General features: G+C 53.8%; 10 protein-coding genes and 1 non-coding gene across 11 annotated transcripts; 5 read left to right on the top strand and 6 right to left on the bottom strand.

Moving 5' to 3' along the window:
- Positions 1-38: 38 nt before the first annotated feature.
- BGZ61DRAFT_89808 (uncharacterized protein) lies at positions 39-710 on the top strand. The gene has a single exon (XM_046257194.1). It carries the CDS (start codon positions 125-127, stop codon positions 596-598), a length of 474 nt encoding a protein of 157 aa, XP_046110769.1. The 5' UTR covers positions 39-124; the 3' UTR covers positions 599-710.
- A 3266-nt stretch (positions 711-3976) lies between these two features.
- On the bottom strand, positions 3977-5785 carry BGZ61DRAFT_441349 (molybdopterin binding domain-containing protein). The gene is made up of 8 exons (XM_046244571.1): positions 5405-5785; positions 5345-5353; positions 5225-5269; positions 5075-5169; positions 5008-5025; positions 4670-4962; positions 4404-4614; positions 3977-4351 (listed from the first exon to the last, which is right to left on the bottom strand). Exons 1-8 carry the CDS (start codon positions 5567-5569, stop codon positions 4204-4206), a joined length of 984 nt encoding a protein of 327 aa, XP_046110768.1. The 5' UTR covers positions 5570-5785; the 3' UTR covers positions 3977-4203.
- BGZ61DRAFT_526985 (uncharacterized protein) lies at positions 5584-6591 on the top strand (the record flags this gene model as incomplete). Its single annotated transcript, XM_046253042.1, has 4 exons — positions 5584-5724; positions 5992-6094; positions 6191-6324; positions 6400-6591. 4 exons carry the CDS (start codon positions 5584-5586, stop codon positions 6589-6591), a joined length of 570 nt encoding a protein of 189 aa, XP_046110767.1.
- Positions 6592-6725: 134 nt separating this feature from the next.
- Positions 6726-7745, bottom strand: BGZ61DRAFT_526984 (cytosolic Fe-S cluster assembling factor NBP35; the record flags this gene model as incomplete). The annotated part of the gene is made up of 1 exon (XM_046253041.1): positions 6726-7745. One exon carries the CDS (start codon positions 7743-7745, stop codon positions 6726-6728), a length of 1020 nt encoding a protein of 339 aa, XP_046110766.1.
- A 529-nt stretch (positions 7746-8274) lies between these two features.
- BGZ61DRAFT_t32 lies at positions 8275-8346 on the bottom strand. The gene has a single exon. It is a non-coding gene; the product is annotated as a tRNA-Gln (tRNA).
- A 270-nt stretch (positions 8347-8616) lies between these two features.
- Positions 8617-9697, top strand: BGZ61DRAFT_472349 (armadillo-type protein; the record flags this gene model as incomplete). The annotated part of the gene is made up of 2 exons (XM_046248327.1): positions 8617-9113; positions 9181-9697. 2 exons carry the CDS (start codon positions 8617-8619, stop codon positions 9695-9697), a joined length of 1014 nt encoding a protein of 337 aa, XP_046110765.1.
- A 114-nt stretch (positions 9698-9811) lies between these two features.
- BGZ61DRAFT_526982 (uncharacterized protein) lies at positions 9812-10223 on the bottom strand (the record flags this gene model as incomplete). Its single annotated transcript, XM_046253040.1, has 2 exons — positions 9812-10050; positions 10109-10223. 2 exons carry the CDS (start codon positions 10221-10223, stop codon positions 9812-9814), a joined length of 354 nt encoding a protein of 117 aa, XP_046110764.1.
- Positions 10224-10746: 523 nt separating this feature from the next.
- Positions 10747-16447, top strand: BGZ61DRAFT_340169 (sister chromatid cohesion C-terminus-domain-containing protein; the record flags this gene model as incomplete). Its single annotated transcript, XM_046239286.1, has 3 exons — positions 10747-10903; positions 10962-11145; positions 11197-16447. The coding sequence occupies 3 exons, from the start codon at positions 10747-10749 to the stop codon at positions 16445-16447; spliced, it is 5592 nt and encodes a 1863-aa protein (XP_046110763.1).
- A 524-nt stretch (positions 16448-16971) lies between these two features.
- On the bottom strand, positions 16972-17771 carry BGZ61DRAFT_441338 (uncharacterized protein). The gene has a single exon (XM_046244570.1). It carries the CDS (start codon positions 17738-17740, stop codon positions 17312-17314), a length of 429 nt encoding a protein of 142 aa, XP_046110762.1. The 5' UTR covers positions 17741-17771; the 3' UTR covers positions 16972-17311.
- A 228-nt stretch (positions 17772-17999) lies between these two features.
- On the top strand, positions 18000-20534 carry BGZ61DRAFT_89601 (Sodium/calcium exchanger protein-domain-containing protein). The gene is made up of 3 exons (XM_046257193.1): positions 18000-18222; positions 18471-20210; positions 20272-20534. Exons 1-3 carry the CDS (start codon positions 18213-18215, stop codon positions 20298-20300), a joined length of 1779 nt encoding a protein of 592 aa, XP_046110761.1. The 5' UTR covers positions 18000-18212; the 3' UTR covers positions 20301-20534.
- Positions 20535-20767: 233 nt separating this feature from the next.
- Positions 20768-26348, bottom strand: BGZ61DRAFT_341549 (uncharacterized protein; the record flags this gene model as incomplete). The annotated part of the gene is made up of 2 exons (XM_046239416.1): positions 20768-25759; positions 25809-26348. The coding sequence occupies 2 exons, from the start codon at positions 26346-26348 to the stop codon at positions 20768-20770; spliced, it is 5532 nt and encodes a 1843-aa protein (XP_046110760.1).
- Between the last annotated feature and the right edge of the window lie 352 nt (positions 26349-26700).

The following is a 26700-nucleotide window of genomic DNA, read 5'->3' as shown; positions in this document are numbered from 1 at the left end:
GTTGGTGGTTGGTGGTTGGTGAATGGCGGATGGCGGTTGGTATTTCGTGGTTGACGGATGATTTTATCAACATGAAGACCTGCTAAGTCGCATCAGCGCTTTCACGGGCCGACCAAACCAGAAAATGCTCAACTTTGGAAATGAGATGCTCTCATCTTCAACCACCGTCAACATCCTCGTCCTCAACCATCGTCATCGACCCCAGACCCGACCGGCAATCCGGACTGGTGCCAGGGGGTGGATGCATTTAGGAATCAACAAATCGTGCGGCGCAAGGGGTCGCATCCACCATCACCACCATCACCTCCTCCGCCTCCATCTGCAACCCCAATTGGACTGGTTCTGCCATCGGCCAAGCGCCAGAGGAACGGCCAACACACGCCTCGCGGGTGGTCATCACCTCCCTCGAATGTGCTTCCCATCCATGACAATCAAAAACATATTCTTTGTCTCGCCCGTGTCTCGAACCGTTTATCCAGATCACCCCTTCATCCATGATTTGCCTATTGTTCGTCAAAGACGTACCGTGCCCATGCACCCGGACCTGGGGAATAACGGAGCAGCAAGCGCTCCTAGCGATGTGACTATGGATGAATAGGTAGGAGCGCAGATGGTTAGTCGTGCTAGACCTCAGGGGTCATGATGGGCTGGTCGTCTCCTCTCGCTAACTCGCTCTTGGATTGGATTGGCTTGGGCTCCAGGCTGCTTGGCATCCAGGCGGGTTGCGCTGTGTTGCACAGCTCCCGATAACGTCTTGACGTCGCTACCAGCTCCGTACGTGCCTATCGCCCCCAGCATCACAAGCGAGATATGGCTATCCTGTATCACCACGGCCTTAGCACGCCTTGAATTGACATTACGTTGCGACATTCTCGACACGATACAATTCCATGACCAAGATGCACTCATCTGCAGCATGTCACTATCTGGGTTGCTATCACATCAACGATACCTGGAAATCAATGGCTGCAACCACGAGGCGCAGCCCCCAGACCACAATCCCAGACGTCCCAGAGTTCGCAGGGCTGCTCGTCTCAGATCCCAATCCGTCCATCCATCCGCCGCGGCGCTGGAAATCTCGGCGCAGAGTCAAGTCTCACCACCACGGCGCCCATCGTCGCAATCACCCAGACACAAGCACAAGCACCAAACTAGTCAGCCAGCCACTAATCCAGGGAAGCTTCCCCCATGCGCTATGCACGCTGCGGCACCACCCCACGCCCCACGCACATCGGTACCATACCATGCAAAGTGCTTGCGTCGCGTCCGCGGTTGGCTCTCAGCGATTGTGCAGCCTCGTTGGCGCCGATGCAAGTAGACCTAATGTCGATGATGGGCGGATCTCTCCCGACGTCCTGTGCGCAATCAATGGGCAAAAGGAGCATGTCAGTGGTGGCCAGCAACCAACCTCTCATCGTCACAGGCGTACCGTGACGTGAAAGGCCCTCTGTCGAACAAGTATTGGCTGTGACCAATTTCACAGTGGCTAACATGATATCCAAGCGTTGTTCGCCAAAGTAACCCATCGCGACTAATTTCACGTCGTGCCGCTTTCAGCATCTAGTCATCCACCAGTGTACTACTCAGTATCATTCTGTGTAATGGGTTTAATCACTAATTTTGAGACTTGTGCTCTCTTGGATGCTGTAAGGATTTTGCGCTTCTATTTGGTTCAGCATGCGCACTGAGGCGTCGCCGGCGTCTTGCTTTCTGCGCCAACGCCGAGACAATGAGAGTCAATGAACCTTTTCTCGGTGCCTTTCGAGACAGCCAAGTCCCCGCGGTTCGAGGAGGTTGGTCTTTAGTCAGGCTGGCGATTCAAGGCTAGTCGAGATCGATCAGAGTGGCGGATATCGGGAATAGGAATGCCGGTCAGGAATGCGGCTTGGGTCGCAGGCTGGGTCACGCAGCCAATCATTACTAAATAGAGTGTCATAGAGCAGTCAGAGATATACTACGTAAGTTTGTGGACAATTTTCTCAAGTAGCACGGATAGAGCTTACACCATCGAATCCTGGAGGGCTGGAACTACCAAACTCTGCAAGCAAGGACCACGAGTCTAAATGATTATCTGCCTGCTTCATTCACGACCGAGATTGACTAAAACCAACCCAACAACAGTATGTGTATTCTCGGACTGACCCCAATAACCGGGAAGCTCCCTTTGTCCTCCAAGCATTGACCTGCGGGTTTGAGGGAGGTGCCGAGACCAAGAAAATGTTGCGATATGTTTTACTTGATATGCGATGCGTTTGGTCAGCCTGACGTAGCAAGTCCAACATGAGGATCAGCAGCTACTCATCGCTGCGCCACGTTATGCTCTTCACACCACGATGTCAAACACGCAATCTCTAGATGTATGCCGGGTTACTGGATATTTCATCGCCGATTCAATTCCCTCCAGAGGAAATAAAAAAACCGAGGCTTCCAAGACCTGTAATGTCTCCCCAGAGATGCCGGTGGTGCCAAACCTTCACGGGTCGCCCCGTGCAATGATGTGGTGGAGCGAGGGCACCAATCCCAAGGGATTGGTGCGATTAGAAACTTGATCGCAGTTTCTCGAGTACATGAGGTCGCATACATGAAGGGTACCCAACTGCAGCCCAGGGGGTTGTTGGAATCTTACTTGCGCAAAGTTTCTGTTTGCAGCAAGTTGGTACGACGTTGCACAAGGCGGCACTTGGATCATGGATGATAAGGCAAGTGCCGGTCATCCTTAAGGCTATGAAACCCCAGACGACGATTGACTGGATGTGGAACAAAAAGCAAGATGTTTCGGGCTTACTCTAGTGAATAGGTATCTATCAAATCACAGGTCGGTCTTTGTATCCATTACAAGCACAAACGGTTCTCTGGCGTTCGGATTGGAGCGTTTCTCCTCTGTAACTATGCAAGCACGTGATGGGAATTTCTCATTGATTTGGAATGAAGCTAGCGATCGCACGAACCACGCATTCGAGCTACTCGCCATCTCGTCCTCCCCCAGCTTCAGCTCTACCACAATTCCTCACTATTCGAGTCTGTCTCTCGTTCACCTACCCTATGCCCATGCGCATGCCTGTGGCCGCACACTCCCAAGACCCTGGATACCAACATCATCCACATTCTTGTGCACCCTTCTAGAACGAAATGGCGTTCCCTGGGGCCATGCACCGTCTCCACTACCGCACATTGGTACAGTTCGTGGTGGTAGGGAACAGAGGTCCACATGGATCACTATTCTAGCTTCGGTCTTGGGACACTTCCCAGCACGAACCCCCTTTTCGGCAGATTACTCTAGGCGTTAGCTCTCTACGCCAAGGTGGTTCTCATCTCTAGGTTCAGTAATCTCCTGCGCGGCCGAGGTTGAGCTCTGATCTTCGTCCTTGTCGCCGATCATGCCACAAACGTCATTGTCCACGGTCGTGATTTGCTCCTCTGCTCGCGCCGCGGGATCTTGTGATAGAGGGCACAACCGGATCTGCGTCTACTGTAGCGGGCGGCGGACCTTTCCCCTCTTCGAATTGCCCACAAATGGTAATTCAGCCGGACACGCGATGTCAGTCTTGCGCGAATCAGGGCGAAGCTCCTTGCGCTGTCCCGTCTCAGCATCAAGTCGCCCTGTGATCTGCAATGCACGCAAGGCACTGTGTTGCCATCTTCCTTTGTCGAATCGTAAGATGAGCATCTGCCGAACACCCACCTGTCCACTCGAGGGCCTAGGCTTGTCCTAGGCTCACCTTGCGGGTTGGGAAATGAGGCGTAGTCCCCGCGTCCTTGTCTTATCGAAGTCGCCCCGGTGGTGTAGATCACCATCACGTCAATGTTTCGTAGGCGCCATTCCTTTTGAGACAATCTAGGCCGGGGTTCACACCGGGCTTGTTCCGGGGATGTTAGAAGAAGTTCGGATCGTGACATTGGTCCTACATTTGAGTCTTATGTACTCAAGATGGACCAATCTTTCCACGTCACTGTACTAGATACGACCAACTGAAGCACGAACATCAAACTGCGCCTCTATAACTACCCTGACTATCTAATGATACATGATGCGTTCGAGCATGGCGTTTTCATCCAATGACACACGCCCCAGCTTACCATGAAACGTCAAGGTTCTCGGCGAAACGACAGCCACGTGCCAATGCCGGTGCAGTGTAATAGGCAAACACTTAGTCGGCCTCGGTGTCCATTTGAGTATCGCGGGCGTCCGACTTATGTCAAGACTCACTTTCCACCCTCCTTCGTGTTTGCGCCGTCCTTCTCCGGTGTTCCCTCGGTGGGTTGGTCATCATCCTCACCCTCTTGTGAAACTCGCAGGCCCTGGACACCCTTTTCCACTTCAGCAACGAGACTCTCCAGGTAGTCCTGATCCCTGTAAATATGTCAGCTTTCCCCTCTTTGCATGTTGAAACGCGATCACATACTTTCCGACAAGTGTGACAGTATTGCGGCTCTTGCCCCAACGAGGATAGCTGCCGACCTTGATGCCGCGGGGCTCAACCCTGGCTTGCAACTCGGTGAGGAATCCAGCCACGCCACTCTCTGGGAGGGGAGTAGAAATCAAAATTCTATGGGTTTCCTTGCCCTCAAGCCTTGGTATAATCAAAGGTTTTAATCCATCAAGGAGCTTTGTAACTATTGAATTTGCGATTAATATGTGTCAGTACCTTATGGTCATGGTTGAGCTCACAAAGTCTCGGGATCCCGGGAAGGATGTGAACATTCCCGTTCACAACTGCAACTGGGACCCAAAGCTCCTCATGCGGGAAGATGAACTGCTTCTTCAAGTCACGGGACTCGTCCGTCGGGAGCTCGGCCATGCGGAGCTTAGCTTTCAGGGCGGGCGAGTCGACATCCCAGTCAAACTTGGGCTGAGATGGGTGCGGTTTGGACATCGACTTCATCTTCGCAAGTGTTTCTCGGTGTAGCACCAAAGGGAGGCCGAATGCTTTGGCAATCGATTGGTAGGTGATATCATCGTGCCTAGAACAATCAGAATATGCTCACGTTGTACGAACACGGACTTACGTAGGTCCAATGCCACCGCTTGAAAATGTTAGTTAGGTTGCTTTCTCGTGTGGCATTAGATACTTACCTCGTCACGACAAAGTCGTAGCGGTCACTCATCCTTCGCACTGCCTCAATAATCTCACTTTCGTCATCTTCAATAACCTCAATTCGTTTCAAGTTCTGTGTGACTGATCAGATTTAAAAAATCTCGGAGCCGTCAAGTCATAGAACTTACAACACCGAGGGAGAAACACCACTTCGCGACGTATGCCGAGTTGGTCTGATGTTGGCGTCAACAAATGTTTATCCGTAACCCATGTCAAGACACCCCGCTCCGGAACGCAGCCTTACTCACATCAACGGTCTATCTCGGTGTTAGTGATACGTTTAAATGACCCAATGACTGTCCCCATACCTTTCCACCCAGGACCTCGTCACCAATAATCAAGCACGCTGCGGTGTGAATCGTGCGCGCATTGCGCTCATCGGCGGAAGCCATTCTTCCGAGTGTAAATCGCCGAGTCGAAGCCGCAGCGGGAGCTGAAAGATGCTTCGTGATCTGGGCGAGACGCGAGAACATGAGTGGCTGCGAAAATGCCGCGAGACCGGGGCTGGAGAGCTTTTAACTTGCAGATGGAAACACGTTCGGCTGCATCGACCGAGGATGACGTTGGCTCAGAGAGCAAGGGCGGCACAGGTGGGGTTTCGCCTGGCGCAGTTATTCGATTTGGCCTGGTTTTGGCTCGGCTTTGGCGGGGCTTATTGTCGCTTGCGACCACCCCTCTATGTGCCTTCTTCCCGACTACCTATCCTACTACCAAATCAATCTGGTGATAGCTTCAGAAGAGCGTCACGGCTGGGAATCACTCCTCTCAGAACCCCTTACGCTATTCCCTTATTGGCGACCACTCTCCGACGCTCAACATGGTAATATATATAGCCGCAGCGCCACCCCTGGGCGATCACAGCTCGCAGCTCCCCCGCTGACATGCTGCCGCGCAGGCCTCCGAATCCCGACTGTACACCTTCTCGACCGAGACCAAGGAGCACCTCCGCAAGTTTCGCCTGACTACCTCCCGGGCCAAGGATCCCCAAGCCGTCATTTGTATGTGCGTCTCCTTGTCTGCGCTCATATTCGTTTACCATCCCCACCACCGTCATTCCTTGAACTGCCGACTAACGCCCCTCCTTCGCGCTCCAGATATGATCGACAAAAATACACACGAGATCCGTCAAGACGATGACAAGACTGTCTACACATCCCTCGACGAAATTGCTGACGACCTCCCCGACCACTCCCCCCGATTCGTCCTCCTCAGTTACCCTCTGACCATGGTACGTCGTCCCGCGATCAAATATGCATGGCAGTTTGCCGTTTTCCTCGACGGATCCTGATCGAATAACATATAGCCTGACGGACGGATCTCCGTTCCATACGTCATGCTGTACTATCTCCCCATCACGTGCAATGCGGGCATGAGGATGCTGTATGCCGGCGCCAAGGAGCTGATGCGCAACACAAGCGAGGTTGGCAGGATTGTGGATTTGGAGACGGCGGAAGACCTGGAAGAGATTCCTGGGAAGCTTGAATCTGGCCACTGAACGAATAGTCACGACATGTTTGAATATCACGTGAGAAACGACTTAATGCGTAGCCCAAAAGAAAAGAGGCGGGACATGAAAAAGAAGAAGTCATCATTATCTACATACATATACTGCGTAACGGTAGAGTGCGTCTATTCTGCCAGCACACTCCGGGTATCCAGTCCCAGCTGATTCGCCACGTTTTTCACTACCCCTTGAAATGCGAGACATGCTGGGCTGTCTGGGAAGGAGTCGAAGTAGCTCTCGCCATAATCACACGCCATCCGAATCCGCGGATCCAAGGGTACCGATCCCAGGAAAGGAATACCCATTTCCTCGGCTAACGCCCTGCCGCCACCTGTGCTCGCGCGGAAGATCTCGCTCTCGCCCTTGCAGTTGGGACACACGAAGCCACTCATGTTCTCTGCAAGACCCAACACCCGGATGCCGGCTTTGCGGCAGAAATCGATCTCCTTGCGCACATCAAGCAGGGAGACCTCCTGGGGCGTGGTAACCATGACAGCCCCGTCGATGCCGCTGTCCTTCAGGAAGGTATTGACGCTCAGGTGCTCATCACTGGTGCCCGGCGGTGTGTCCACCAGTAGAAAGTCGAGATCACCCCACTCAACATCTTTGAGGAACTGCTTGATCAGGCCGTTCTTCTTAGGCCCGCGCCAAATGACGGCATCATCGCGGTTCGGGAGGAGGAACTGAATGCTCATGACTGAGAGGTTATCCATGACCCAGATAGGCGACCATCCCGTACCACTGACATGAACCGTCTCATCCTCGACGCCCATCATCTTGGGAATGCTGGGTCCGCAGATATCAGTGTCCATGATACCCACAGTATTGTCCGGGTTGGTTGCAAAGGCGTGGGCCAGCAGTGATGTGAATGTGCTCTTCCCCACTCCACCCTTGCCGCTCAGCACGAGGATCTTGTGCTTTACATTCTCAAGACGTGCCGCAATAATGGGGATGTCCGGGTCCGGACCCTTGGGTGCAGAGGCGCAGATGGCCTGGTTCGGGCACCCGGCGCACGAGTCGGCGGTGCCAGCCTGTTGCGACTCGGGGCCAGGGCAATGTTCCGGCTCTGGGGCGACGAGCTGCTGCTTGAGGGGGTTGGCGATGACGTCCTCGACGGGCTCTGGCGCTTCGAGCGAGGGTGCCATGATGTGTTTGCGCCTTAGAGTTGTTGTATTTCACAGTCGGGTGCCGTGATATGTAGAGATGAAGATGGTTGGGGTTGTGGCGATATGAGTTTCGAAGCTTAATAATGTTAGGTTGTCAGAGCTAGGCGAGTTGCTAGTTGGGTTGGCTGTTAGGTACCCCGACTTGCAAATGGGGCCACTCTAGGACAAAAGACCGTCCCTTCAAAATATTGGTATATGAAGGGGAAAAACTGACAGGTAAAGGGTAGCAATCAGTTAAAAGATGCCTGGCGGTATAAAAGGAAGGGTGGTACAAATTCAAGATGAGTGCTGATTAGTTTAGGGTAGGTAAGCAAACGATGTGATTCGCTTTGCATTAAGACTCGTCGATTGTTAATCCCCGTGCAGTGACATATCCGAATTACATTGTACCCTGTTCCTCTAAAAAACCAACCAGGAGTTTGAAGAAAGCAGAGGGGTAACTTGGTGAACGAGTCATCCATCTCCCAACCAAGTTCGGCAGTGAAGCGTAGCAAACGGCAAAAAGTCAAGGTCTCGGAGGGAGTCGAACCCTCGCTGGCGGAATCAGAATCCGCAGTCATAGCCGTTAGACCACGAAACCAATGGAGGCGGTGGACCGCTTCCCTTGACTTGGTTGGGTGTAGAGATTTTAATTTACCACATAAACCAAGCAAGAGTGCTCGACACCAATATTTTTGCTCCGATGCAATGCGCCCGGTGCTCGGCGGGGTTATCTCGCTGATAACGATAAGACCGTAACCCCGCGTAAATTTTCTTTCTGAGCTGAGCGGTTGCTGCAGTTATCGCCTGAGATCGACTGTGCGCCTGCGATCACGCCCGAAGACTACGACACTCATTCAAAATATTCAAAATGGCACCATCTGCTGATACCCCCGAACCAACCCCCAGGGGCGATTCTACCGTCCTGAGCCTGAGGAAGTCCCTCTGCTCCGAGGATACCCCCCTCCCCATCCGTTTCCGCGCCCTGTTCTCCCTCAAGCACGTCGCCGTCACCTCTGACGAGGAGGATAACATTGTCGGCGCCGTTGATGCCATCGCTGCCGCCTTCGCCTCGCCCTCGGCCCTACTGAAGCATGAACTTGCGTATTGCCTGGGCCAGGCTAGCCACAAATCTGCTGTTAAGCCCCTCCGCGAGGTTCTCGCGGACCTCGAACAGGATCCCATGGTCCGACACGAGGCTGCTGAGGCTCTCGGCGCTCTGGGCTGGGCGGACAACCTCGACATCCTGCTAGAGTACCGCGACCGCAAGGGCGAGGATGTTAGCATTGTCGAGACGTGCGAGATCGCCATTGACCGCATCGAGTGGGAGAGCTCCGAGGAGCGGAAAAGGGAGAAGTTGCGCCAGAGGTACGCGAATTGTTCTCAGTTCTATTATGCTCTGTTGGGTTGCCCCTTGACTGACTGAACGATCTAGTGATTTTTCCTCGATCGACCCTGCCCCCCCAATGCCCGAGACCGAGAAGGAAGTAGATGTCGCAGAGCTTGGCAAGAAGCTGATGGACACGACCCGACCCCTCTTCGTCCGATACCGCGCCATGTTTGCCCTCCGTGACTTGGCCTCACCACCCGACCTTCCTACAGCCGTCCCTGCAGTGCTTGCGCTCGCTGAGGGCCTCTCCGATCCGTCTGCGTTGTTCCGTCATGAGATCGCGTTCGTCTTCGGCCAGCTGTCGCACCCCGCCTCCATCCCTGCGCTTACTGCATCGCTAAGCGACGTCAACGAGGCCAGTATGGTTCGACACGAGGCGGCCGAGGCGCTGGGTGGTCTTGGCGATGAGGAGGGTGTTGAGGCGACCTTGAGACTGTTCCTCAATGACAAGGAGAAGGTCGTGCGGGAGAGTTGTATCGTTGCGTTGGATATCGCCGAGTACGAGAACAGCGGAGAGACGGAATATGCACTGATCCCCGAGGTTGGAGGTGCTACTGAATGAATTATGATCCTTACTGGCGAATGCTGAGCCACACGAGTTCTAGTTGTTCTCTTGCCATCTAAAAAGTTATAAGTTAAAAAAGAAGTTCGTTTAGCCAATGCGCGCATGGGTTCCTTACGAGTTGCCGCAGTCGCAGAGGTAGATGACCGTTGAGCCTTCATCTGCACCACGCAGCTGCACGTTGGTGTACTTGACGTTTTCTCGGGCACAGACTGGGCATGATTCCTGGCTGATACTGTCGGTTTGGATGTTGTGTTTCTCGACGGCCTGGACGTTTGACTGAAGCTTCTGCCTCAGGAAGGAGGGGAAGTCGGACGGCTTCGTTTGCGTGACAATGGACTTGGAGCCGGTATCTGCACAAATGCGCGTTAGAAATTGACGGCGGGCATTGTTTCGCGGGCGCGAACAAACCTCGATTCTCTGCGCCACAGCATTCGCAGCTAAGTACATTCCGCTCGGTACCCTTGGTCGAGGGAAGCAGGTTACCGCAGTCGGTACAGAAGACGAGAGATCCGATTGCTGCCATGGTGTGCTCTTGGTAAAGTGTTTTCTTGCGGTGTGTTCGGGAGCTTTCTGGAACAAATTCAGAGACAAAAATTGGCTGGCCCATCATACCTCTAGGCCGAATCCAACTGGGACCCCAGCCGGAAAAACTGTCAACCTAAGGCAAGGCGGCGAGGTCGGCCATAGGATCAAACGCCGACTGGTCCAAAAACAGGTGCACGGGCCACCGTCCATCAATCAATCTTCAAGGAAAGCTCGCGAGGCTGTCGCTTCCCCAGGCTTCATCCTCGCCCGTGTGCATTTATCAACTCGATCTGTTGAGGCCGACAATGCCTTGAGCCACAATCATTCCCGACTCGCCCAACCGGCATCGCGCTCCTTTTACGTACAGGTTCTAGCCTGCCGTTTTACCAAGTCTGCGCCGTCGAACGAAGCTCTGCAATTCACCATCGCGTCCAAGTCCCCCCAAGCCCCCGATGCGGCGTTGCCCGTTTGCTCCTTCCCCCGGCATGTCTGACTGAGCGGCTATTGTGAGCACTGCGAAAATGGACCACTTCAACCTGAATAGCGGTGGCGCCGCTCAAAATGGGCTCTATGCCCATCAAGGGACACCAAACTCTCGGCCCAACATCACACGCCCTTTCACGCTGCAAGAATCGTTACCCTATTCACCACAAACGTCAACGATCCCCTTCATTTCAGGTTTGCGGCCGCCCTGTTTTCGCGCGTTCTATCACCTCAACAACCTAACACTTGCCAGATATCATCCCCGACCCGAGCCTAGGTTCAGGCACTCCCGCCTTACCCATTTCCGACCTCTTCCACACGCAGGAGTTCGACAGCCTGAACAAGGACGCCTACGGACAGGTGCAGATGCCCCGGAATGTCAAACAGGCAGTCGACCATGTTTTACAGGACATGAAGCCCAACCAACGGACTCACTTGTAGGATGAGCTTTCCTGGCCACGGCAGTCCCTGATACTGACCTGTAGTAGCAAGTTTTGCGCCGCCCCGAGAAGTTCATCAAACCCCATCGCTGGGAAAAGCCTAGCCGACGACCTGTCCCCGATCGCAAGAGCCGTGTACGAGAAAGTTGGAGGCTACTTCAAGGCGACGAAAGCGAACGTTCCCAACGCGAAACTATCCAACGGCCAAGCGGGAGGTCACCACAACCCCAAACGGGCTTCCTCCTCCTCCTCACTCAACTCGCCGATTGCCCCGCAAGCACACCCACTCCCGCCGCAGAATGCTCAGACGAATCCGTTGAATCCTACTAGAATCGAGGTTGCTATTCCGTCTAAGAGGCATTTTGATGGGTCGCAATATATCGACGTGAGAAATCTCATGCAGCCCGAGGTTCCATCTCCAGTCTTCGCTCAACCACCAGCTCAACAACAAGCCCCGGTGCAACATCAACCACCGCGCTTTCCCCAGACTCCAGTTCCCCTGCCACCATTCCCTGGCAGTTCGGACACTGCCCAGAACTTGTCCATCAGGATCGAGTTGCCGATCACAAGCATCAACCGGGACGAGTACGTCGAGGTTGAGGAAGCGCCTGAGGAACCACAACATCTCTCGGCTCGTAGGCAAGACCGGCAAGGCTTTGCAGACAGCCAAGAACTACTGGGAGAGAGTCTCGATCAACGTCAACGGGGCGAGGCGGCTCTCGATGCCCTTGATAAACTGGTGCGAACCGTTTTTGCGTCTGTGGGGAGCGTTCTTGCGATGGAACCTGGCTACGATCACATCGTGACTATGACTCAAGATCAAGAGGTTGCAATGACTGCAGCAACCCAGCAGAAGATGCACACAGCGATCCAGAAGACGATTGGGTTGAAGTGCTATGACAGGGTCCCTGTCGAACACTTGGTTCAGATTACGAAACTGAGCGAAGCGAGTCTAAAACAAGGAGAAGGATTGGAGATGCGAGTTGACGAGTCTTGGTCTGAGGATGCAGTGGAGTCCTGGATTCAGAAGCTATCAGAAGTTGACACGATACTTAAAGCAGCACGGACTTGCCTTCGTATTCTGTCGGGCGGCAGAGAAGACAAGCAGCTGTATTCTGAAGCCGTCATTCAAAGAAGTGTCGACATCTTTAAGTTGGTCACTGAGGATATCGTCATGCCATTGGTGGAGCTTCGGCCATCTGGAAATACAGCAAACGTCTTCAAGACGCTTTCCAGGCACAAGAAGGCTATCACCTCAACTTTTGTTTGCTGCCAGAAACTGTTCGCTCTATTGGCTGAATTGGTCACCAAAATCGAGCTCTCGGACACCGTCATCAACTCCCTCGAGTTCACAGCGTCACGGCTGATCTTTGTCGAAAACGCCTACTTCGAGAAGGACTCTGCTGTTGGTGTCCAGAAGTTTGACGGAATTCGTTCTGTGGCGATGGATATGCTTTGCCAGATTTTTTTGATGAAACCACAACAACGGCAGGGCATTATCGATGAGATTCTCACATCTCTCGAAAAACTCCCTGTTGGCAAGCAAAGTGCTCGACAGTTCAAGCTCTCAGATGGAGGAAGCATCCAACCCGTATCCGCCCTAATTATGCGACTGGTCCAAGCAAGTTCTGGTAGAGTGGACAGCAGCAAAGAACGCAACCGCAACAGTATGATGCAAAGCATTAGGGGGGAAGAAGAAGGGTACGAAGAAGACGACGATTTCGCATCAGGACCTAAGCAGCCTATCTCCTCTATCAAGAGCGAGCAACAGGGAGCTCAGCAGCACCCCGTGTCGATCAAGGACCTCGACACTGCGGTTACTCCACTGACAGACAATGCCCAGCGCAACGCATCGTACGTCATCAACTTCATCGTCAAACGTGCCATTGGGTCCACAAAATCCGGCGACACCCCTTACCGGAACCTACTCGACCTCTTTGTAGAGGATTTTACAACTTGCCTCGACTCTCCGGATTGGCCCTCAGCCGAACTTCTTCTTCGCCTGTTGATGGTCATGATGGTACAACTCTTTGAAGCCCCAAAGACAGCTGCACCGGCGAAGAATATGGCCTTGGAATTGCTAGGTGGCATGAGCGCCGCCATTTCTCGCCTCCGATCTCACGTTAAGAGAATGGCCAGCTCCTCAGAGGGCAACGATGCCGATGAATTTTCTAGATACCTCGCAGACCTTGCGAATCATGCCCTCGAACAAAAGAGCCACGTGGAGCAGATGGTTGCTTGGGCTGGACCATATCGAGCAACTCTTGAATATCTCCAACACCGATGTACTGACGACCCGCACCTCTCGAGCGCAATTTCGTTCGTGATTGCAGACTGGGCATCTCAGGTTCACATGGGTTACGACTCTTTCCAGGAAGGATACGATGAGCGAGACCAAGAACTCGGCCGCCTTGGCTACCGTCTACGAATGATGATTGAGGACCGACGGTGGCTTGTGAACGAGTACACGTTCAAGACAGTCTCCGGAAGCCAGGCCAAGTTATCCTACTCGATCATTCTTCTGCGCTCCCCTCTTTGTGAGTCATTTGGGAAGATCCTCAACATCTTGCTCAGTTCGATGGCTAGCGACCAAGCTACCGTCCGAAGCAAGAGTCTGAAGAGCGTCAACCAAGTGCTCGAAACCGACCCCTCCATCTTGGACGGAGATTCGGCCGTTATCCAGCTGATTCTCGAATGTGCCAGCGATTCGTCAACTCAGGTCCGAGACTCTGCTCTTGGATTGCTTGGCAACTGTATCCACATGCGCCCTGCTTTGGAAACATCGTTGACTCCCAAGATTATTGATCGGTTCCAGGACAGCGGTGTTGGCGTGAGAAAGCGAGCCATGAAGCTTGCTCGTGACATCTATCTCCGCAACCGCATCAAGCCGCTTCGTAGTGCGATAGCGAATGGGTTGCTTCGACGAGTACAGGATCCGGATGAGAGCGTCAGAGACCTGGCTCGGCAGATGATTGAAGAAGTTTGGTTCAGTCCCTTCTATCGCGATGAGGGTACGGCCGTGTATCAGACCTCACTGACGGAGCATGTCGCTCTCATCATCCAGACTGTCAAGTCTGGCACCGTCACCGAAATTCTCGACAAGGTTTTCCAGACCATTCTCAAGCCGCAGAGTAAATCACTCGAGGGGCCGTTCTCCGTGTGCTCCAAGCTCGTTGCCAACATGTTCGGCCTCATCGACAATTTGGATTCGGATGATCCGGCCGTCCCTTCTGGGCGAGATGCCTTGCAGGTGCTCACCATTTTTGCCAAGGCTGATCCAAAGCTGTTCAATTTTGAGCAGATCCGCCTTCTCAAGCCTCACCTTGCTACCTTCTCAGGCTCTGACGAGCTTACTGCTTTCCGAGCCGTCACAGTCATCTACAAACGCGTACTTCCGCAACTTTCAACCGTACACTCCGATTTCCTAATGGAGGTACGCCTGCAACTGCTGAAGGCGATTGGAAAAATCGGTTCGCGAGGAGCTGTCGATGACCTGATTGCTTGCACACGGGTTGTTTGCGACCTTCTACAATCTTTCGAGCCTCTGGCCAATCTTGTGGCATCTAGTCTATTGGGCATTCAGAAGCTGCGAGCTGGTCCCTTGGATAACAAGAAGCTCCAATTCCTTTCTGCGTACTCGATCATTGTGGGCATGGTAGGCAAGCATTGTGACCTGGACAAGCAGATCCAGATCTTCAAGAAAAAGTTTCCGAAGTGGCAGGGAGACTCGGTCCCGAGACTGGTGGTGGACATGCTGGTCCCTTTTGCTCTACCCTCGCAGCCCCTGGACGCCCGCAAAGCATCTCTCGAAGCTATTGGTTTGGTATGCCAGGCTTGGCCGCGCAACTATGTTCTCGCGAAGGTGTACACATCATTCCAGCAAGTCTTCGATGACCAGGTGCCCATCTTGGAAACAATGATCTTGAGATCGTTTAGGGAATTCCTTATCACGGAGGAGAAGCGTTCAGAGACAGCAGCGACGGAGGGTGCGGCCAAACAACAGAAGAAGGAGCTCACGGTCATGGGAGGAACCAGCTTTGATGACGTGGCAAGCGCCACGACCCAGAGATTCCTCAAGGACTTCACCCGCATCTCGGTCACAACGCAAGACGAGCATGCATTCCTCGCCATGGAAGTGTTGGGCAGCATCAACCGACAGGGTCTCACCCACCCAAAAGAAACGGGTGTTACCTTGATAACGCTGGAAACGTCAGCGAACCGGAAGATTGCGGAACTTGCCTTTGCCGAGCACCGGGCACTGCATGAGAAGCATGAGACAGTACTCGAGCGAGAGTATGCCAAGGCAGTCCAGTCAGCCTATGCTTACCAGCGGGATGTGGTCGGGGATTCGCATGGTGCGACGATGAACCCCTTCCAGTCCAAACTGCACTTCTTAATGGAGGTTCTCAAAATTAGCAAGATGAAAAATCGACAGCGCTTCTTGGAGAAACTTTGCGGTCAGGTGGACTTTGACCTTTCTAGGTTGGACGCGGCTCCGGAACTTCCAACGCATGTGGACTTTTCGCGATTTATCATCGAGAATGTGGCATTCTTTGAGTACCAAACGGTTGGAGAGTTGCAGACGACAGTCAATTCGATTGAGAAGATGGTGACTGGTACAGGCGCCACAGTTGCGCAAGCTATCGAGTCGGAGGTTTTTAATGTCCGTATGGACGTTGATCAGCCTGCTGCACCTGCGCCTGCACCTCTAGCTTTGGACGGACAGCCTATGGGGATGCCGGTCCCAACGCCGGCCCCAACGATGACGGTTTCAGTCGACACAAACCGACTTCGCCAGCTGACTGCAGGATCGATTATCTTGTTGTCGATGTGGGAGGCTCGCACGCATTTGCGCCGACTCTACGGAATGGGAACCAATCGACACGACAGCAAGGCAAAGGCGTTGGCCAAAGATCTCAATAAAACGCCAACCAAGGTGCAAGGAGTGCACGGAGAGAGGTTTTGGGATGAGGTGACGTCGCATATGAATGGCCTCCAGACACAGGAGCAAATGATTCTAAAGTGCAAGGCCTTTGTGGAGCTTCTCAACGTGGACAAGGAATTCAAAGTGGTGGACGATGAAGAGGAGCAGATGGCGGATCCGACTACACCCAGCGGCGAGGAAGACGAGGACGGAGACGTCACAGCCGAACGAGGGCGCAAGCGGAAGGGAGTGATGACGCCAGGGGGTCGCAAGAAACGGGCGCGGTCAGATTCACAGCCGCGAAAACGGGGTCGACCGCGCAAACAGAGCGTGGAACAGGACCATGACGCTGATCTCGATGGAGACTGGATCTAAGGCGGCGAGCTGGCGCGGGAATTTCTGGGCTGAGCTGGGCAGATTTGTGGCGGTGTATCCTCTGACGTGGGGTTTTTGGAATGGAATGTGGCTCGGGTGTGGCTTTCAAGGCTACCCGAAAACATGGTTAATGGGATGGTGGCTTGGCTTTGGGAGAGGTGGGATGAATACATGACGTCTATGGATGGGATGGGGTGTGTGTCTGCCTGGGGTGGTCTTGAAGTGGTGGACAGTTCCAGGCAATGAGGGAGAGGGCGTTTTTGGGAGCGACGGTTTTCTTGATGATACCTGAGCTACAGCTAGCTCACATTTGCCTACAGTTAGTGTGGCCAAGGCGTTCGAACTTTGAGAGAAGGCAATTGGCTTGATGCATTTACATAGAAAGACAATCCATGAAAAGGTATATGCTTTACTCAAACTACGTCATTGTGTATTCTGTGGTACTTGGGTAGCAAACGGTAAGTCAATTGGGGTGAGAGTGGGAGCTTCGCATGGAGGGAGCAAAGGGACCTTTGATGGAAATACCTGGATATATCAAAGGCAGGTAAGTATATTAACACGTACGAAGTAGGTACCGAAGTACCAGGAAACAAAGAATCAGGGGCGACGGCGGGACAGAGTGGGGCGGTCAGCGCGTGGCCGATCGCTCGGCATCTCTTGGCCGTCTTGGCGTCTTGGCATCGAGCCTGTTGGGGAATGACTGGAATGACTAAGTTAGAATGACCAGGGTCTAACTTAGAACGCCAAAGTCCAACGTGCAAAATGCCACAGTGACATGCTTCGATTTCATGGTCTGCGCGGTCTGGATGGGGCCATCCACTCAGTTTCAGCTAGATCAAGTCAGACTCTATGGCGACTCTGAGTTCAACAAGGCCCCGGCCAGCGGTGTTCCCGCAATGAGGCATAACCTTCAGCTTCGGGTGGCGGGCAGTGCCGCTTGGGAGGTTGAGACTTTGGGGCTTTTGCGTAAATTAGGCTCCGTGCAGGGCAATTCGCTGGTCTAGGCCTTGTCTTAGGCTGATTGGCGTGTGGTGAAGGTCGAAGGGCAGTGAAGACCAAAGTGGGAAGAGGCCGAGAGGTGAAAGGTAGGGAGATCGACAGGGAGCGAGACCGACGAGCGACCGGGAGACGACAGCAGGAGTGAAAGCAGGAGTGAGAGACTGGCAGATCCAGATTGGCCGGCGAGATGAGAGGGTGAGGCCTCCTCCCATCCTCCTGGTAATGGTCGTCGTGTCGTCGTGTCATGGCTATCCCCACACGAGGCAAAGCGCGCCTACGGCCATGACCACGCATGCACAACGCGCACGTCCAACGCACAACGCTGTGGCTGGCTTCCATAGTCACCGCTGTTCAGTCCGGAGCAAAAAGCTCGCAAGATGTTCCCTGGTTGGGGGCCTCCGTCATTGATTCCATTTAGTGCCTAGCACGTCTGTACCGTCCCTGGATATTAAGGAGCCGGCGCGCAGAAAACCGGTGGTGACGTGCCAATCCCAAAACAAGCAACATTAGCAGGAAAGAAGGGGCTACAGCCAGCATCCCTACAGCAAGCAATCTTGTTTTTATCCTCTGTCCGTTGGCATTTGATCATCGTCACGCAAGCCACAGCTCAGACCGGAATCACAGACCAGAGCATTACTTTGTCTCTTCGTTCCCACCACCGCCTTTTTCTCTTTCCCTTTTTTACGAAAATACAGACAGTCGCAGCCCCCAAACGAGAAAGTAGCCGCCTTCCCGTTCGTGCCAAAAGCCCGCCAAGCCCTTGGCAATGTCTTCTTGTAAGTTCTCCCGTCTCGTCCCCACATTTTCTGCTCCTTCCCCTGCTGTGCGACTGCACCTCCCTCCTGCCGTCTTGCACTTTGTCTTGGCTTGTACATCGTACATCGTACTCCGTACTTCGCATTTTGCACTTCATCCCCTCCCAACTCCATCCGTCCATTTGGGGGCCAACTCCAACTCGTGTCTATCCCATCCATGCCTGCGCTGGCTTTTGCTCAGGGCTAATCCTCGACTGCCATGTCTCAAGTCAACCATTTCAACATCAAGCGACAGGCGCACACCCTCAGCCGCACTAGTTCCGACCAGTCATGGAATCCCTTCCGTCACGTCTCCTGGGACCGTCAACACGAGCCCGCCGGCACCTGGGATGGCGGCCGATTAGAGCAGCAAGCCACTCGTAATGATCCCTCTGCCGGCGAGAAGCTCGCCCACGCCAGCACCGATCCCACCGCCGCCCGAACCGATGCCAGAGAATGGTCCAACGTGGACACCGTTGCCGAGTCAAGCCCTCGCGATGTTGACGAGAAGTCGAGGGAAAGGAGCATCAGCCAACCTACCGAGGCTGGAGGCGACATCGCTCTGTCGCAGCGCTCTTTGGTCAACGATAACGATGGTTTGAGGAACCGGAAACCCGATGACGATTCGCCCAAGCGTGCCGAAGACGACGACGACAAGCGGGAAAAGATGAAGGCGAAGAAGGAGAAGGGCATCTTCCACAACGTCCAGCCAAAGCAGCCCTTCACCGTCGCCAACCAGCTCCAGCGAACCTTCCTCAACTCGTGGATCAACATCCTCATCGTTGCCGCCCCCGTCGGCATCGCCCTCAACTACATCCACTCGGTCAACCGCATCGCCGTCTTTGTTGTCAACTTCATCGCCATCATCCCCCTGGCCGCCATGCTTAGTTTTGCTACTGAGGAGATTGCCCTGCGAACTGGTGAGGTTCTAGGTGGACTGATCAATGCCACCTTTGGCAACGCCGTCGAGCTCATCGTCGCTATTCTCGCTCTTGTCGATGGCAACACCGTCATCGTCCAAACCTCTTTGATCGGCTCCATTCTCTCTAACCTTCTTCTCGTCATGGGCTTTTGCTTCTTCTTCGGCGGCCTGCGCCGCAAGCAGCAGTACTTCAACGTGACCGTCGCCCAGACGGCCGCCTCGTTGCTCGCCCTCGCTGTCGCCTCCGTCATTGTTCCCACCGTTTTCGACATCACCAGCACCACCCCCACGGAGTCTGTTGCCGGCCTCTCCCGTGGTACCTCGATCATCCTTCTCATTGTCTACGCATCCTACCTCATTTTCCAGCTCAAGACTCACCAGGAAGTCTTCGCCGAGGAGAGCCAGAAAGTTGCTGCCAAGCCATGGAGCAGCAGCTCGCTTAACTCTGGGGCCATAAAGCAGGGGCTCGCTGTCCCAGGTGCCCTAATGGGTCGCGGCATGGCTGACGAAAACGAGAACGAGCGCTTGTCAAAGATGCTCATGAACCCGCAAGATCTTGCCCATGAGGATGGGGAAGAGGAAGAGGAAGAGCCCCAGCTGCATTTTTGGGTGGCTGTAGCCACTCTCGCCATCTCTACCGTCTTCATCGCGCTTTGTGCAGAGTTCATGGTCGACTCCATTGACGCTGTTACGGCAAATGGAGGCATTTCGGAAGAATTTGTTGGCCTGATCCTCCTCCCCATTGTCGGAAATGCTGCGGAGCACGCTACGGCTGTTACTGTCGCTATCAAGGATAAAATGGACTTGGCTATTGGCGTTGCCGTCGGCTCAAGTATGCAGGTCGCCCTCTTCCTCATCCCTCTGCTCGTCATTATCGGCTGGGGTATGGGCAATGAGGACATGAACCTCAGCTTCGATATGTTCCAGGTCGCTGTCATGTTCGTTGCCGTCCTTCTTACAAACTATCTCATTGCGGATGGTAAGAGCCACTGGCTTGAGGGCTTTCTGTTGATTTGCCTCTATGCCATCATTGCCACGTGTTCTTGGTGTAAGTTAAACATTCGCTTCCCAGTCCTTATTTTGCATAACCGCTGACTTGACTTTGACAGTCTACCCTAACTCAACTAACTCAACGTAACATATACCTGCCGCCGCATTAGGCCGCTTTCGTTAGGTCAACCCTTTACCTACCAATACAGTGTAATCTCTCTCGTTTATTTTATTTTATTTTGCACCTGCACATACTTGTTTTCTTGTATAACGGCCCTGTATATAAATCATCCTGCGAATCTGGAATATGGGAACGGCAATGTGGATTTGGTTTGTCGAAATTGCTGCAAAACGCTTCGTTGCTTTGTCTTTTTATATATGTGTATATACCCTGGCTGCCGAAAGGTAGAGACTCTTCGGTGGGAAACTTTTTAGGTAGATAGATTCGGCATTTACCATTACCACCACACGGTACATTAAATTAAAGGTTCGATCCTTCCATATCCAAGTCGATGAACAAAATAACGCCCTCCGAAATAAACAAACATGGAAAATCGTCATAATTTTCCTTGGTCAACGTCTTCAATGCCAACTGACTGAACTGACTGGCAGTGCTCATCCACGCCCGCTCAAACTTGACCCACCATCGTACTGTACGCTGCCCCTACGCAAGAAGGACATGGGACTGTTGAGACGCTTGGCAGGACCATTATCACTGCCGCCGAGCACGCCCGGTGGCAGGCCTAGCATTGGGATGCTCGCTTCAGGCACAGCCTCGAGGACGCTCGGCGCGATGGCCGTGGCAGGCGTGCCCTGGATGCCCTGGCCTTTCTCCAAGGCATCGCGGTAGAAGGCTTCAAGACCAGAGGCGTCTCCGCAGAACTCCTCGAAGCCCGACTTGAGATACTCTGGGTTCGGCGACATGAGCGGTGTGGCCTTGCTGGGCTGGTCGATCGGCTTCAGGGCGGGTGACTGGTAGTAATAGGGGGCGGGCTTGAGCAGAGGCGACGGGAGCGGCCCGGAGGAGGTGTCGGCGGGGATGCCGTAGGATGAATATGACATGCGACCGGAGCGGTCGTTGAGCGGCGGCGGGTCCGAGGCGGCGGCGGCGCGCATCTCCTTGTCGCGCGGGTTGCTGGGCCGGTTCGTGTAGAGGCGGTTGGCCAACAGCAGGAAGTCCCCGTCGTCGGTGATCTGCGCGAGGAGTAGCCCGGAGCGGTGGATGTATTGGCTGTATTTGAAGTCGGGCTTGCCCCAAGAGTAGCTGACGTCGACGTTGCTGGGGAAGTTGCCCGCAGCTTCGACGTCGAGCACAAAGTCGAAGCGCTTGAGGATGGCCACCTGGTAGAAGTGTTTGATGGGCGATGTCTGCGGGCCGAGCGAGCTGGGGTCCAAGTACGTCTCGGGCTTCTTCTCGGGCGGCTTCGCGGCCAACCTGACCAAGAATGGTTTGCGGAAGGGGTTCGTCTCGGTGATGGCGCAGGCCTCCCTGATGGGCACCTCGACGAGGCGGAGGCCGTACTGGCTCGCCTCGCGCGCCCACATCTCCACAGCGTCCTCGACCAACTTGGCCGTGATGTTCATCCAGTCGATTCTGATGTGGAAACAGCTGTCGGGATTGTGTAGGCGGTCGTAGTGCAAGTCGATCCGTTCCGGCCGGTAGGACCGCTTGCGGTGATCCACGTCATACTTGATGACCTTGCTCAGCACCACTCTCGGGCGCTTGGCGTTGTGAGACAGCATCATGGTGGGAGTCGTTGACGTTGAGGCGGGCGAGTTCTCTTCATTGATCGAAGTAGGGCGTGCGATGAGACTCCGCGGCGAATCTCGGCTCGTTGGCTCGAGGATCGGCGTGGGCGGGACACCAGCAGCACGTCGTGAGTTGAACCAGCCAGAGTGTGGCTTTGCGAACTCATTGGCAACCTGGTAGAAGTAGTTGCCGTCGCGGAACTGGTGCCTCTTTTCAACGTGAACAAACAGTCCTTTCTCCTTCTCCTTATCTTTGTTCTCGTCAGACACCATTAGGGCGTTACCAAAATCTTCCGCGTCTTCACGGGTCTCAAGATCCTCAAAATTATCCAGCAACCAGGTTGTCATATCGGATCCGATGAAGCAAGCGTAATGCAGTCGGAGATGCCAGCGTCGGTTCTGCAACCGCACACCTCCATTCTCGACGGGTTGTTGCATCGCGTCGGCGAGCGTTGCCAGGTTCAGGTTGGCCTTCTTGAAACGCTCCTTGCTCAACACAAGCTGACCCTTGCGAGTAACCCCTTCAAGGCCTTCGACGAGCGGCAATGTTTCGACCTCGGCGGCGATGACCACGGATGGGTCTTCAGTCTTGTACACAATATCCAATGGATTAGGGTCCCGTAGTTGGCGATGGCCCACAGAATGATACCGTCGTTCAGAAGGAGGAATATAGCGATTTTTCTGCCAAGATTGGGCCAGACGCTTGATTCCCTCGATCCGAACCTCCTCGGCATTATCTCCGCTCTGGGTCTTCGGCAACCCTGAAGTCTTTGACACCACAGGGATTAGCACAAATCGCGCTCGCCAAAACCTCAAGCTTTCCATCATCTGGTCATGATGGCCCGCTATGTACGAATCGATGGCGTTCCAGTTGCGATCCGGCCGGGCGGTGAGCATATCGATTTCTCGCGTCTCATAGGAGTCATCAAACAGTGTTCGAATGGCAGGCTTGTAGATTGGGGAGAAGCTTTGGGGGGTGAATGAGGTATCTGTAGGCTTCCGCATAAAGATGTTCACCTCGACCTCTGTGCCATTTACACACGAAAGCTGGTGGATCGTATTGCCGACTGACATGAAGATGCTGGTGCCGTCTTCTAGAGGCTGGTTGCGAGAGAAGATGTCACCAACTTTGATGAGTTTCTGACCAAAGGCCTTTGCCACAGCGGGGCCAACAACGACCTGGAATCCTTGCGAGAACCGTAGACTAATGAGCTCTTGAATAAACTGCTGGCGCGTCTTGGGCTCCTCGGCTAATTCATCATCCCCGTTTTGGTCGATGTTGTAAGGGTGCCTCTGGTATTCCGTATCAAACTGAGTCTTTGATGGGAAATACTCAGTTGTCAACGGCACAGATGCAGGACAACATAGCGCCTTCCACTTCTGAACCTTCATTTGTGAGGTTTGAGGGAAGACATGCTGCCATCTACTGTATAGAATGGTGTCATCGATCATATGATTATCGGGATTCGAAGGATTCAACAACGTCAGCCACGGAGTGATGGCTGTCGTAGGAGACAGTGTTGCGGGAAGCTCAGGCACCACGCCGGCACGCAACTTATTGGTGTACACCTTTTGGGCATCCTCGGCTCGGAGTGCATTCGAGTATCGTAAGTCTCGATCTTCCTGGGGTTTTTCATGATGGACACTGAATGGGGATGGGGCGATCGATGCAGTCCTCAATTGATTGGCGATTTCGAGGTTCGAGTTGTTCCTCTTCAGGATAGGGATGCTTGGTGTCGTTGGGATTCCTTCGATGATAGTATCGGGAGCATCTAGTCGGTACTTGCGTGCGGACAAAGCGGACGACTGGCTTGTGATCGTTTGCGGAGAACTCGGGCGAAGTTCTGGACGCATCCGTGGAGTGGACGGCATTCGCTGGAGTGCGGATGAAACGCCGGAGGCATTTACAGTCTCCGCCTTGATTTCCGCTACTACTGCCTTTGGTGCGGCGATACCAAAACCACGCTGTCCAAGGCTGATTTGTCTCATCAGTTTCGGCTGCTTTGCCGTCGTCGTAGGCTTTGGGGGCTTGGGAGTTGGTTCTGGCGTCTTCTTGATGTTGATGACAAGCGGCCTGTCCACCTCAGCCATATTCATGGACATTTTTCTCGAGGTTGACCCTATCAGGGATGCTCTCCTCTCAGGAAGCGAAGTCCCATAGAGACCTGATTCCTCGGCCAGCTGCCTCCGAGTCATGTCATCCAGATCCCTGGCATGCCGTGAAGAGTGACGATGGCGGCGGCTGTTAGAAACACGAGCTTTCTGGTCATCGAATTCCTGCAATTGTTTCCATACAGACTTTTCACCGGGTCTTGCTAATCTGTCAGGCACAAATCTCGCGAACCCGTACACATAATCAAACAGAGCCTCAGGAGCACGACGATTAGGGATATATACAACATCGTTGATTCCAGTCTGGCGCTGTTTCTGCGAAGGGGGCTGCTCAGTGATGTTGGAAGGGAATTGCGTATCTGCTTGGAGAGGGGTTGTTTCGATCTCATTCGTCTCCAGGAGACTCCTCATTTGCAAATCGTACATTCGACATCGAATATTGAAGTCGTTTTCGTCATCCTGCTCAACCTTGTTGGACACGGACAAGGCAATGCCTTGGTAGGAAAGGGCTTCGTCAGAAGCCCCAGTCCAGTACGAAACGTGAAGCCACTGTGGGAGCGCGTAACACCACTCATCACCTCTCGCCATGGATGTCAGGGGGTCCATCCGACGAGTCAAACTGTTTCCCTTGGAGGGCGAGAATGACTCCGCCATTGACTGATAGCTGCCGACGATGGGGGTGGGGTGGTTTGGCGTGCTGTCGCGGCTCTGGAACGACCTCGACAGGCCGGAATGGTGGGGAGTATGCGGATGACCGCGTTCCTCCGAGTATTGGGGGTTGCGGTACTTGAAAAGAGGAACTGAGTGTAGTGGCATCTTGGGCATGCATATCAGATCAATTCCAATACCATTTCCTACCAAAGCCTCAGTTGTCCTTCTCAGGGTTTCGTAGTCGACTTCGAAGACACCTGATCCAGGGCTGATGACGGCGATAGAAATGCCGGTCCTTGTTAGATCTCTGTCGATGTGGTCGTGGGCGAATTGCGAGGAGGCTAGGTTGATGGCCTCTAGGACATTACCATACATGGAAATGGTAGATTCCGCCTTGACTCGGTTTGTGGGAGTGTCCTTGGGGATCTGACTGCCTCCACCTTGCTGGGACTGAGCGAACACCTTGTGATGATCAAGGCTGATATCTCTGCGGAAGAAGTTGAACTCCTTTTTAAGCTGATGCAAAATTCTTGTCCACTCGCCACTGCTCATTTCGCTCACGACAACTCGGTAGAAGTCCTTGTACGGCCGGCGAAGTCCCGAGGGTGAGATGCCGGTGTAGTAATCTCCTTCCAAGGTGTCAAACTCAGCGCTCAACCCTGTATCGTATTCCACTCGCGCGAAGAGCACGATGCTGACCAGATGCTTTGCTTTCAACATGGCCCACCTCTTAAATAGGGCCGGAAGGAATCCATTGACGACTTTGTTGAACATAATTTCACCAGAGCTTTCCGAGTCGAACTCCCACATTTCGCGAGCCATTTGAATAAAGAGAACATATCTGGCCGACTCGCTCCGGAAGATGGGTCGTGTGTCACGGGCAAAGAACGATGAATGCACTCTCAGCCCATCGGCATAGACCGCAGTGATCTGGGCTTTGATAGTGCCCATAAACAAGAGGGATTGGCCCTTGTAGACAGTCCTTTCCGTCAACTCCCCAACTGTCATCCGCCATATGTCGGATCTCGACAAGTATTGGTCCTTGAATGTAAGCTCAACATGGGAAGCTTTTCGTGCTGGGTTTTTCTTGTCCACCTAGTCAATGATTAGCACACCGAGCCGTTTTAGTAATAGGGTTACCTACCATGGTTAGGAGAACTTGCGAACCCTTCTTCATCCCGAAGGCATCTGCAATGTGCTTCACGACGTACACTTCTACGTCGGGTTGTCGCGTCTTCATTTCCTGGGGCATATCCTTCACGACAAATACATAGCTATTGCCGGCGCCATCACCGTTACCCTGAGCCATTGATGCGCCCTTGGAGCCACTGTTATGGTCTTGGCCCTGCTTGGTGCTGGAGCCATGACCAGTTGATGGTTTCCTAGAGTCTTCTTTCACGGCCATTATACACATCAGCGCCCCCGGTTTCACATCGCCGCCCACGAGGTCCAGGTTGAGTAAAACCTCATCTTTCGAGTACCCCTCATTCACGGCGACCGTGCACCGGCGCTCTATCTTGGCCCGCTTCTCCTCCTTGACGGTCGAATGGGTCGAGGCACTGGCGAGCGAGGCGGGGGACTCGGTGGGAATGCGCTCTAGGCTCGACCTGCTGAATTGCCGGAGGTGTGACCAGTGTGGCCCCTTGCGCGGGACCAGATTCTTTGCGCTGCCATTTCGGGACATGGGGGATCGAGGCGATGGTCGTTTGCTACTGCGGTAGGTTGGACGGGAGACGATGCAATCTCACGGATCGCATGATTGTCGCGGCGCGGATTGACTTGGTCGAAGCAGTCTGGAGGAATGAGCTCGGCAGTGGGGCGTGCGTGCAAGCGATATAGCAACGTCGATGTCGGCACCGTGATAATGCGATAGTCGAGGCGAAGCGATCTCGACCTTGAGGTTGGTCGGACGTCGCGGCAGAATCGAGCTTGGAGCCATGGTGTAGGCCCACCGCCTTCTGTATTAGGAAGCTACCCGCTCTTCTCAAAGTCGGCCCCATTCTCATCGCCAAAGTCGGCTGCCATCGCTGCGTAAT

This window comes from Ilyonectria robusta (genome assembly GCF_021365365.1).
Source record: "Ilyonectria robusta strain PMI_751 chromosome Unknown BGZ61scaffold_2, whole genome shotgun sequence".
Lineage (NCBI taxonomy): Eukaryota > Fungi > Ascomycota > Sordariomycetes > Hypocreales > Nectriaceae > Ilyonectria > Ilyonectria robusta.
The sequence above is the reverse complement of the archived record's forward strand: the minus strand, read 5'-3'. Positions and strand labels throughout refer to the sequence as shown.